Genomic DNA, 13,258 nt, shown 5'->3' with positions numbered 1-13,258 from the left:
ACCTCAATATTTAAGATAGACGTTTCCTCAGAGTAAAATGTTGGAAAAAAAATTTCCAAGCAAATGGAATCAAGGTAGAGTAGACATTCTAATAGCTAATTAAATAGACTTCAAACTAAAACTTAATCAAAAGAAGTGGAGGACACTTCATACTACCAAAGGAAAAATGCATGAAGATGATGTCTCAATTTTGAATGTTTATGTTCCAAATGTAAAGAACCCATATTTGTAAAAAATAATTAATAAAGCCTAAGTTACACATTGACACCCACACATTAATAGAGGGAGACTGCAATACCCCACTCTTACCAATGGATAGGTGATCTAGACAGAAACCAAACAGGAAAATAATGGAACTACAGATGATATGACTCAAATGGACTTATCAAATATCTACAGAACACTTTATCCAAGTACAAAAGAATATACCTCCCCCTTAGTACCTCATAGAACCTTCTATAAAGTTGAACACATAGTTGGTTACAAAGCAAGTCTCATCTAATACAAGAAAATCGATACAAATCCCTGTATTTTATCTGACAACCATGGATTAAATCTGGACTTCAACAACAACATAAACAACAGAAAGCCTACAAACTCATGGAAACTGGACAACGCTCTACTCAATGACCATGGGGTCAAAGAAGAAATAAAGAAATACTAAAGGCTTTATGAAATTCAATGACAATAAACGTACAGTATACTCAAACTCAGTGGACACAACAAAAGCAGTGCTAAGGGAGAAGTTTATAGCAGGAAATCCCTTCATAAAGAAATTGGATAGATCTAAGACTAGCAACTTAACCCCTGAAAGCTCTAGAACAAAAAGAATGACCATGTTACAAGCCACAGACACAAAGAAACTAAGTAACAAGGAGGGCCCAAGTGGGGGACACTTGAACCTCACTGAGAAAGGGAAATAGATTGGACACCAGGTGGGCATGCATGGATGGGTGGAGGAGACTGTATGAGGGAGGTGGAGAGGGATGGAAACAGGAGGGATGACTTGGGGAAAGGAGGGGGAGAAAAAAGCACTGGAGAGAAAATTGGTTTGTGGGGGCATTTCTGGGACAATCTAGAAACCTCGGCCAATGGAAATTCCCAAGAATCTATGAGGGTGATCCTAAAGCTCCTAACAATGGGGCATATGGAGCCTGAACAGCCCATCTCTTGTAACCAGGCAATACTTCCAGTGGAGACTTTGGGATACCAACCCACTTGTAAAATCTTAGACCCACAGTTTGTCCTGCCTACAAGTTGTTCAGGGGCAAAAGATGGAGCAGAATTTGAGGAACAGGGAAATCAATGACTAGCCCAGCTTGAGTCCTAGAGTCAACCCTTGACACTATTAATGATATTCTTCTATATTTGCAGACAGGAGCCTAGCATAACTGTCATCAGAGTGGTTTTACCTAGCAACTGATGGAAACTGTTGTAGAGACCCACAGCCATACATTAAATGGAGCTTGGAGAATCCTGTGGAAGAGAGGGAGGAAGAATTGAAAGAGACAGAGGGGTCAAGGACACTATAAGAAAACTTACAGAATCAAATGTATTGGGCTCATCAGGGCTCTAGAGACTAAACTGCCAACCAGAGAGTATGTGTGGGAGACATCTAGGCCCTCTGCACATATGTAACAGTTGTGCGGCTGGGTCTTCATGTGGAACTCCTAAAGTGGGAGCATGGTCTATCTCTGACTACATTGCCTGACTTTGGGTCCCTTTCCTCTAACTGGATTGCCTTGTCTAGTCTCAACAGAAGAAGATGCACCTAGTCTTAGTGAAAGTTGATATGCCAAGGCATGTTGATATCCATGGGAGGCCTCTCCTTTTCTGAGGAGAAGAGGGGGGAAGTTGGATGGGAGAGGAGACGGTGAAAGGGAGGCACTGGTCGGAGAGGAGGGAGGAGAAGCTGCAGTCAGTCAGGAGTAAAGTAATTAAATAACTTAATCAATATAAAAAAAATAAAATGTCTGCATAGAGGCCATCTGTTCCCAACCTATCTGTAGAGAAGAAGAAACAAGGTTTTTGGTTTCTTAGTGAACTTTTGGAATAGGTGTTGTACATATTTGTTGTGTAATATTAAATATTGAATATCTGCTAATTCCAATTAAAATTAAAATAATTGTGAAAGAGATGTTTCTTTTTTATAACTGTACTCTGAAGATAAACCATGAAGCTCTATTAGGATCTTGTTCACTCTTACAATTTCATCTTCACCAAGAAATTTTGATTTAAGTGGATTTGGACAATATGAAATGGATATTTCAAGAATAGAACATATAATTATGGAAGCCAAATGGGAAAATGTCAGAATTAAAGGATAGTTATATCTGATGACAAGTCACACAATGATTCATCTATTTCCTAGGTAGGAGTACCCTGCAAGTATTTGAAGTAATTTTCAAATCATACAGCTCCAGAAGCTACACTTCAGTGAGCTTCAGCTTACAATGGACACATCACATCCTATTCATTTAATGCACAAATTGGATCAAAAGAATATTCATTTGTGATCATATTTTCTTGCCATGGAAGAACACCTTTATACAAAACCAGAACAAAAACTATGCCATTTATTCATTTGATGTTGAATTTCTGTTAAGAATTTTCACATTTCTTTGATAGTCTAGAAATATGATTTTATGTTCACACCAAAGGTCTGAAGGAAACATAAATTTATTATATCAAATGTTTCATTCTGACCAAGTAGCATAAAACTATAAGTTTATATTCCCAGATGGATACCAAAAATGAACTGAAAATCACTGCATACTCACAAAAGTGATCAAATGAACTGGATAAAAAAAAAAAAAAAAAAAAAAAAAATTTGCAGACAGACTGCCGGGTTTAACCACTCTGTCAGCAACTGAATGGAATAGGATCCATGATCACTTATTCCTTTATACAAAGAAAGGGAATAGGAACAACAACCATTCAAAGTACTGCTGTTACTATTCGAGACGGACATACATCAACTACTTGAACCAAATTCCTAGTTTATAGTAAATATACAAAAATGTGTGTTTGTTCTCAATATATAAAATTTCATTAGCTTAAATGTATAACCAATAGAGTCTCTGTTTGAATAATTACTTATCCTGATGTCAGGTTGTCTTAATAGTGCTTATCTGATAATATTTAAGTAACATTTCCTCTAAATAAGTATACAAATAATTGTTTATTTTATTTAGTTCAACATATTTTGCTTTAAAAAAAAAAACCCTAATATTCTTCCTAGGAGGTGAGGTCATTGACTAAGTAATTTCTTTCAATCTGTCTGTTCCTGTGGAAATTCACCAACTCATACGAATCTAAAGAAAGTCTGCCATTCTTATTATGTATAAAACAGAAAACATCAGTAACAGGTTTACATACCCATTGGCAGGATCTACCACAATTGCTCTTGGATGTGACATTTCTCCCTCCAGGAGAGTTTTCCGGCTCTGAGAAGCCTTTTCCAGCCTGGCCACATTAATGGTTTTTCTGTGACCATCATTAGTCCAGTAAAGGTTATTTCCAATCCAGTCCACTGCAATGCCCTCTACGTTATCCAGATCTATAAAAATGGAAGAGCAAAAAAGAAGCAAATCATATAATTAGGTCAACACCCCTACTGGTCTATTGAATGAACAGTCAAAAACAAACAAACAAACAAACAAAAAAACAAAACAAAACAACCTCTAATCCAAGATCTTTATAGTGTGATTTTGCATATAGCACTTTTTCATAGATCTTTCAATTTTTAAATACTCTGTTGTTAAAATGATAGACCCTCTCTCATCGTAGGGATTACTGTGTAATGTGTGTTCACAAACTAATCATATGCTATTTTAACTGAACACCAGCATGTTGTAAATGTGAAAGTGATCTACAGAATAAGGGAAAATACAAATTACATGAGAATAAAAGCATAAATACAAGTGTATAAGTATGAACAGAGATTTCCAAAATGTTTGCAATACTTCTGAATATTGTACACATTTTATTGAAAACATCATACACTTCATGTATGAGTTCCGCTGAAATTAATTGCCCATTCCCTCCTCCTCAAAGCCTCTCTTATCTCCCCACCATTTTTAAATCTCAACTTCATGTCTCTCTCTCTCTCTCCCTTATTTTGAACCCACTGAGTATACATGGTGCTACCTACGTGTTCATAGTAAGAAGCCTCCATAAATTTCTCTAAGACACAAAAAGTAATATATCAGAGATACTATAAGAAATTTAACATCTAATTTAAAACTTCTATTTTACAAAAAGGAAAGTCAACACTTCAAAACAACCTTATGTGCTCATCGTTCACTATCCAGGAAGCTTCAGAACACCACAATATCTTCACAGGTTAATTGTGCCTATGCTCAGAAAAATGTTTAGTTTTGTCTGTGCTTTATTGATGCCTAATTTACCTGAGCACTTTTCTGTTCTAACACAGTAGAGAATAGCTGTTCTTTTTGATTTATCATGTTTTGTGGAGGAATTTCAGAATCATACATTTTTTGAAATCAATTTCAATATAAAAATCAAGATGGAAAAATTTTCTAGTTTTTAAAAGTTTTACTGTTGCTCTCTGACGTAACTTTTTTAAAAAATTTTATCACACAAAGCCATCACTGTAACTCTATAGATGGAGATTTCATTACTTGTACTGTAAATAAATCACCACAATGATCTATGTAAAGAGAGAAAGCAATCACAGTGCTTTCTGAAGGTACAACCATGGGCAAACAGCTTCTGCTCTTGCACTGAGGTCACAACCAGGGGTCAATCAGCCACTAGTCCTACATGGAGGTCACAGCTGAGCTACTGCGGGGAAATCTTACTCCATCGCTTGAGCTAGGGCAGCTTCTTAGAACATGTTAGCTATCACTAATTTTTTCAAGGTGTAAAATAATATGTATACAGATGGTCTAGGCCCCTTACATTTTTCTCTTTTATAACTCTAAACTTAGTAATGTTCTCTTACGCTTTTACCAGCGGCCCTCTACAACTGAAGATAATACGTGCAATCATTCAGGAAAACTTAATAGTGATAATAAAATGGCATCGAACTTGAAGACACATAATTTGAAAGGAACTGGTGCATAATTGCTTCATTTGGGTTTTGAAATTTAAATTGTTATTAAGAAGTGTGATTATAATCAATCACAGTGATGAATCATACTTCCACTTACCATCTAGCCCAAGAATTAAGGAATCAACTTAATGGTTCTTTTCTACAAAACACGAGCATAACAACAGTCCTGAACTCACAAGAAGATTTTGAGGATTAAATGAGGATATGTGTGAAAACCTTTTTATTTATTTATTTTGCCATTTCTGAGAATATATCTAAGAAATTGTTTGTTTAGAATGTATCATAAAATGATGTTCAGTATATAGTGAATTCTCTGTAGATGAAGTTTTATTACTAATAGTTGCTATTATAATCTTTCCTTTAGCTAGCTAGCTAATGAGATCGTAGCACACAAGTACAGCAGAAGTTCCTTGCCCCATTGGAGGCCATGCCAGCGCTAGGAACCCCAGGGGCCATGTGGGAACCTGGAACCCCAAAGACCATGTCATTATTCAGAACCCCACAGGCAATGGCAGTATCTAGAACCTCAGAGCCCATGCCAGTATCCGGAACCCCAGTACTCCAGAGGCAACACCAATGCCCCAAATCCCAGAAGTAACACAGACAGCCACTACCCCAGCAGACATCCTGCTGGACCTGAATAATTGCTGGTCACCAGAACCACAATATGCTTAGTCCAAAGGAGAGGAAATAGAAATCAAGGGGAAAAATATCAAATGAAGATCCTTCAACCAACAAATATAAACCTAGAAATCCATACTTATATTTATAATTACTAAAATCCCAGATGCCTACAGGCCAGCATAAGAACACAGGAATCAACAACAGCCAGGGCAATGTAATACTACCAGGGCCCAGCTATTCTATTACAGTCAGCTCTGGATATCCCACAGCTGAAGCACAAGAAAATAACCTTACAGCCAACGTTTCAGAGATGATAGAGAACATTAAAGAGGAAATTAATACATCCCTTAAAGAATCCCAGAGAAATATAAAAAAACAGGTGAAGAAATGATTAAAACTGTTCAATCCTGGGTCGGGGGCAAGATGGCGGCACCGGGAGGACTCTCATTCTGAGGAGCAGCACAGCAGGATTGGCACAGTGACCAGCAATCAGAACTCGCGGCCATAAAACACAAGTGATTGTGTTTCACAGGTGAAAGGATACCTCACGGTGGGGGATTCAATCAGCTTTAACTCACCTGGCTAAACCGCGGAAGAGATCCCCGTTCTGCCAGGCGCTTGGTCACCAGCCCAGAGCTACCCGCCAGCGCAATCTGGTCACAGTCCCAGACTGAACTGTGGGCCCACAACACCATAGACTGGATTTCCCAGTCGAGAGATAACCACACGGAACAGGAAACAATTGGGACCGACCTCAGGTTACCCAGACATCCCGAGAAAAGACTCAGGTTCCACGGGTGCCCCAAGAGCCAGTCCGGACCCAGAGCCATGACACAGGCGCCTGCACAGAACCCTGCCTGCGCGCCTGATTCGCCGCCTCAGATAGAACTGTGGGTACCAGGGCACCAGGGCACCAGACTGCATGTCTCTGGGAGGAGGAAACCCCCAGCAGAGGGGGTCAGCAGGTCTAACGCTTAGGACACCCAGCACCAAAACACTTCCTGGACTCACGCAGACTCTAGTGCAGGCAGGAGCGCTGTGCTCTGCCTCCATTATTGAGTTCCCCTAGGGCACTGGGACACACAGCTGCATCCTCAGACCTACAAAAGCCAGAGAGCCATTACAGCAGCCCTCAGATACTGTGCCAAGGATCAACCAGTTATTCCTAGCTAGACTGTCAAAACTGTGGGAATCCCTGGTCCTTCAAGAGGGCTGCACCCACAGCGTCTGGACCAGAGCAGTGCCTGCAGCCGCCATCCCAGACAGGGACACACAGCTTCTGGTCCAGAGTGAGGCACCCAGCCTCCAGACCAGAACAGTGCCCCCAGGCACCAACTCAACCTAGGTGCACATTCTCCAGGTCCAGAGTGGAGCAATCAGCCTCTGGCCCAGAGACTTACTGAGTGCACCTCCCATTTTCCCGGACAGAACTGTGCGCCCCAGGATAACAGACTGAGGTTCCCTGTTGGGAGAAAACCCCACAGCTAGGGAATCAGCAGTTTCTTCAAGAGGACTGTACATGGAAATTTAGTGAGCAGCAGCACACTAAATTTATAACAAGAAACCCAGCAGTGGGGCAGCTGTCTTGAGAAATTCTATGGGTAAGAAGAGATCCCCCCCTGCCTAACATAGACCACAGCTACTACTCAGGGCTATAAACCTGAGGTGAGCAGTGGCAACTCCTGAGAAACACTGGCCATACAGTGACCATAACCAAAAAGCAGAGAAGGACTCCTTCAGGAAAAATCATCTTCTGGCCAAGGGGATTCTCCCTACCTCAGGACTCCAGGAAGCACAGAAACTAACAGCCAACACCTAAATCAACCCAATGGGTAGAGGTCAGCGTAAAGGCTCAACCAACAAAAGACAGAGCAATATGGCATCTCCAGAACCCAGCCATCCAGAGGCAAACAGCCCTGAACAATGCAGCATAATAAAAAATCAAGAAGATGACCTGACATCTATGTTGATGAAGAGGATAATAGAGGAAACAAATAAAATACGTAAAGAATTAGAGGAAGATAAAACCAAACAGATCATGGCTATCCGTAAAGAAATGGAGGAAGATAAAGACAAGCAGATTAGGGCCATCCGTGAAGAAATACGGGAAGATGCAGCCAAACAGCTTGTGGCCTTCAGAGAAGAAATAATTAAATCACTGAAAGAAATAAAAGAGACAGAGTTGAAGGAACTAAAAGAAAAACAGGAAAATACAAGCAGACAGGTGAAGGAAGTAAACAAGACAACTCAAGACCTGAAGATAGAACTAGAAAAATTAAAGAAAACACAAATGGAGGAAATAATGGAGAGGAAGAATTTAGGGACGAAAACAGGAACTACAGAGGTAAGCATAACCAACAGAATACAAGAAATGGAAGAAAGAATCTCAGGTGTAGAAGATACAATGGAAGAAATCGACGTATCTGTCAAAGAAAATGTTAAATCCAAAAAATTCCTGACACAGACTGTCCAAGAAATCCAAGACAATATGAAAAGACAAAATCTAAGAATAATAGGAATAGAGGAAAAAGAAGACTCCCTTCTCCAAGGCCCAGAAAATATTTTCAACAAAATCATTGAAGAAAATTTCCCCAAGTTAAAGGAGAAGCCAATAAGGATACATGAGGCCTACAGAACACCCAACAAATTTGACCAGAAAAGAAAATCCTCCCGCCACATAATAATCAAAACAGTAAGTATACAGAACAAAGAAAAAAATACTAAAAGCTGCAAGGGAAAAAGGCCAAATAACATATAACGGCAAACCCATTAGAATCACACCTGACTTTTCAACAGAAATTATGAAAGCCAGAAGGGCCTGGACAGATATCATGCAGACCCTAAGAGAACACAGATGTCAACCCAGGCTACTATACCCTGCAAAACTCTCAGTCCTCATAGACGGAGAAAACAAGATATTCAATGACAAAAACAAATTTCAACAATACCTACACACAAATCCAGCATTACAGAAGACACTGGAAGGGAAAATACAACCCAAGAAAATTAGCTTCTGTCAAGAAAACACAGAAAATAATTAACCTTACTACAGCAAAACAAAAAGCAACCAAGCACACAACCTTATGAACACAGCCAACATCAATATCAAAGGATCTAACAGCCACTGGTCATTAATCTCTCTCAACATCAATGGACTCAACTCTCCAGTAAAAAGACAAGATTAACAGAATGGATACGTAAACAAAACCCAGCAATCTGTTGCATACAAGAAACACACCTAAGACACAAAGATAGACATTACCTGAGGGTAAAAGGTTGGAAGACGACTTTCCAAGCAAATGGACCCAAGAAACAAGCAGGAATAGCCATTCTAATAGCTGATAAAATAGACTTTCAACCAAAATTAATAAAAAGAGATGAGGAAGGACACTTCATACTCATCAAGGGAAAATTCCACCAGGAAGACATCACAATCCTGAACATCTATGCCCCAAATACAAGAGCACCCACATTTGTAAAAGAAACATTGATAAAATTTAAACCACATATAGATCCCCACACATTAATAGTGGGAGACTTCAACACCCCACTCTCAACAAAGGACAGGTCAACAAAACAGAAATTAAACAAAGAAACAATATCTCTGACAGAGGTCATGAATCAAATGGACCTCACAGACATTTACAGAACTTTACACCCAAACACAAAAGAATTTACCTTCTTCTCAGCACCTCATGGAACCTTCTCCAAAATAGACCATATAGTTGGTCACAAAGCAAGCCTCAACAGATACAAGAAGACTGAAATAATCCCTTGTATCCTGTCTGATCACCATGGAATAAAGCTGGACTTCAACAACAACAGAAATAGCAAAAAGCCTACACACACGTGGAAACTGAACAATTTGTTACTAAATGACAGCTGGGTCAGGGAAGAAGTAAAGAAAGAAATTAAAGCCTTCCTAGAACTCAATGAAAATGAAGACACAACATACCCAAACTTGTGGGACACAATGAAAGCAGTGCTAAGAGAAAAGTTCATAGTACTAAGTGCCTTCAAGAAGAAATTCGAGACAGCTCATTCAAGCAACTTAATGGCCCACTTAAAAACCCTAGAAAAAGAAGAAGCAGACACACCAAAAAGGAGTAGACGGCTGGAAATAATCAAACTCAGGGCTGAAATCAATCAATTAGAAACAAATAAAACAATTCAAAGAATCAATGAAACCAAGAGCTGGTTCTTTGAGAAAATCAACAAGATCGACAAACCGTTAGCCAAGCTAACTAAAAGGCAGAGAGACACCACCCAAATCAACAAAATCAGAAATGAAAAGGGGGACATAACTACAGACACTGAGGAAATCCAAACAATCATTAGGACTTACTTCAAAAGTCTATACTCAACAAAATTTGAAAACCTAAATGAAATGGACAATTTTCTTGATCGATTTGACTTACCAAAGCTGAATCAGGACCAGGTAAATCAATTAAATAGTCCTATATCCCCCAAAGAAATAGAAGCAGCCATCAAAAGTCTCCCATCCAAAAAAAGCCCAGGACCAGATGGCTTCAGCGTAGAATTCGACCAGACCTTCAAAGAAGAGCTAACTCCAATTCTCTTCAAACTATTCCACAAAATAGAAACAGAAGGAACATTACCAAACTCATTCTATGAAGCCACAATCACCTTGGTACCTAAACCTCACAAAGACTCAACAAAGAAAGAGAATTTCAGGCCAATCTCCCTTATGAACATTGATGCAAAAATACTTAACAAAATACTTGCAAACCGAATCCAAGAACACATCAAAGATATTATCCACTATGACCAAGTAGGCTTCATCCCAGGTATGCAGGGGTGGTTCAATATACGGAAATCCATCAATGTGATCCACCATATTAACAAACTGAAAGAAAAAAACCACATGATAATCTCCCTAGATGCTGAAAAACCATTTGACAAAATCCAACATCCATTCATGTTTAAAGTATTGGAGAGATCAGGAATACAAGGCACATATCTAAACATAGTAAAGGCGATTTACAGCAAGCCTATAGCCAACATCAAACTGAACGGAGAGAAACTTAAAGCAATCCCACTGAAATCAGGGACAAGACAAGGCTGCCCACTCTCTCCATATCTCTTCAACATAGTGCTGGAAGTCCTTGCTAGAGCAATAAGAGAGTTGAAGGAGATCAAGGGGATACAGATGGGAAAGGAAGAACTCAAATTATCACTATTTGCAGATGATATGATAGTATACATGAGTGACCCCAAAAACTCTACCAGGGAACTCCTACAGCTGATAAACACCTTCAGCAAAGTGGCCGAATACAAAATTAACTAAAAAAAATCAGTAGCACTCCTGTATACAAAAGACAAAAGGGCTGAGAAAGAAATTAGAGATACAACACCATTCACAATAGCCACAAATGACATAAAGTACCTTGGTGTAACCCTAACCAAGGAAGTCAAAGACTTGTATGAAAAAAATTTCAAGTCTCTGAAGAAAGAATTAGAGGAAGATATGAGAAGATGGAAAGATCTCCCATGCTCATGGCTTGGCAGGATTAACATAGTAAAAAATGGCCATCTTACCAAAAGCAATCTACAGATTTAATGCAATTCCCATCAAATTGCCAACACAATTCTTTACAGACCTGGAAAGAAAAATTCTCAACTTCGTATGGAATAACAAGAAACTGAGAATTGCTAAAACAATCCTCTACAATAAAAGATCTTCTGGAGGTATCTCCATCCATGATCTCAAGCTGTACTATAGAGCAACAGTTATAAAAACTGCATGGTACTGGCATAGAAACAGAATGGTGGATCAATGGAATCGAACAGAAGACCCAGAAATAAACCCACACACTTATGGACACCTGATTTTTGACAAAGATGCCAAAACCATACAATGGAAAAAAGATAGCATCTTCAACAAATGGTGCTGGTCCAACTGGATGTCTATATGTAGAAAAATGAAAATAGATCCATACTTATCACCCTGCACAAAACTGAAGTCCAAGTGGATCAAAGACCTCAACATAAAACCAGACACATTAAATCGGCTAGAAAAAAAAGTGGGGAATACCCTAGAACTCATTGGTACAGGAGAAAACTTCCTGAACAGAACACCAACAGCACAGGCTCTAAGAGCAACAATCAATAAATGGAACCTCATGAAATTGAAAAGCTTCTGTAAAGCAAAGGACACCGTCATCAAAACAAAGCGACTGCCTACAGATTGGGAAAGAATCATCACCAACCCTTTATCTGACAGAGGACTCATATCCAATATATATAAAGAACTAAACAAGCTGAAAAGCAATAAACCAAGTAATCCACTTAAAAAATGGGGAATAGAGCTAAAGAGAGAATTCTCTGTTGAGGAATATCGAATGGCAGAGAAGCACTTAAAGAAATGCTCAACCTCATTAGCCATTAGGGAAATGCAAACCAAAACAACCCTGAGATTTCACCTTACACCCATCAGAATGGCCAAGATGAAAAACTCAAGTGACAACACATGCTGGAGAGATTGTAGAGAAAGGGGAACCCTCCTCCACTGCTGGTGGGAATGTAAACTGGTACAACCACTCTGGAAATCAATCTGGCGCTTTCTCAGACAACTAGGAATAGTGCTTCCTCAAGATCCAGCCATACCACTCCTAGGCATATACCCAAAAGAGGCACAAGTACACAAAAAGGACATTTGCTCAACCATGTTTGTAGCAGCTTTATTTGTAATAGCCAAAAGCTGGAAACAACCCAGATGCCCCTCAACTGAAGAATGGATGCAGAAACTGTGGTACATCTATACAATGGAGTATTACTCAGCAATGAAAAATAAGGAAATCATGAAATTTGCAGGTAAATGGTGGGACCTGGAAAGGATCATCCTGAGTGAGTTGTCCTAGAAGCAAAAAGACATGCATGGTATATACTCACTCATATAAGCATACAATATAGAATAAACCCACTAAAATCTGTACATCTAAACAAACTAAGCAAAAGAGAGGACCCTAACTAAAATGTTCAATCCCCATCCTGAAAGGCAAAGAGGATGGACATCAGAAGAAAAAGAAAATAGGAAACAACCTCGGAACCTGCTACAGAGGGCCTCTGAAAGCCAGAAGAAAACAGGAAACAACCTTGAAACCTGCCACAGAGGGCTTCTGAAAGCCTCTGCAGTATAGAATGTCAAAGCAGATGCTGAGCCTGATGGCCAACTGATTGGCAGAGTGAATGGAATTCTATGTAAGAAGTGGGAAATAGTAAGAGCTGGAGGGGACGGGAACTCCACAAGGAGAGCAAAAGAACAAGATAATTTGAACACAGGGAACTTCCCAGAAAATCATACTCCAACCAAGGACTATTCGTGGAGATGACCTGGAACCCCTGCACAGTTGTAGCCCATGGCAGTTCAGTGTCCAAGTGGGTTACATAGTAATGGGAAGAGGGACTGCCTCTGACATAATCTGATTGGCCTGCTCGTTGATCACTTCCCCCTGAGGGGGGAGCAGCCTTACCAGGCCACAGTAGAGGACAATGCAGCCACTTTTGATGAGAACTGATAGACTAAGATCAGAAAGA

The 13,258-nt window shown here is 39.5% G+C and overlaps 1 protein-coding gene across 1 annotated transcript in view; it reads right to left on the bottom strand.

Annotated features, from left to right (window-relative positions):
- Lrp1b (LDL receptor related protein 1B) overlaps positions 1 to 13,258 on the bottom strand; it is a 2,073,786-nt gene that overhangs the window by 864,697 nt on the left and 1,195,831 nt on the right. The window contains exon 12 of the mRNA XM_055599725.1: positions 3,379 to 3,559. Coding sequence (XP_055455700.1) covers positions 3,379 to 3,559 — 181 coding nt within the window. The remainder of the gene's footprint in view (positions 1 to 3,378; positions 3,560 to 13,258) is intronic.

The sequence above is a fragment of the Psammomys obesus genome, unplaced genomic scaffold (assembly GCF_907164565.1).
Source record: "Psammomys obesus unplaced genomic scaffold, mPsaObe1.curated_primary_1811, whole genome shotgun sequence".
Taxonomy (NCBI): Eukaryota; Metazoa; Chordata; class Mammalia; order Rodentia; family Muridae; genus Psammomys; species Psammomys obesus.
Note: the sequence above shows the minus strand (reverse complement) of the source record. Positions and strands in the feature narration are given on the sequence as shown.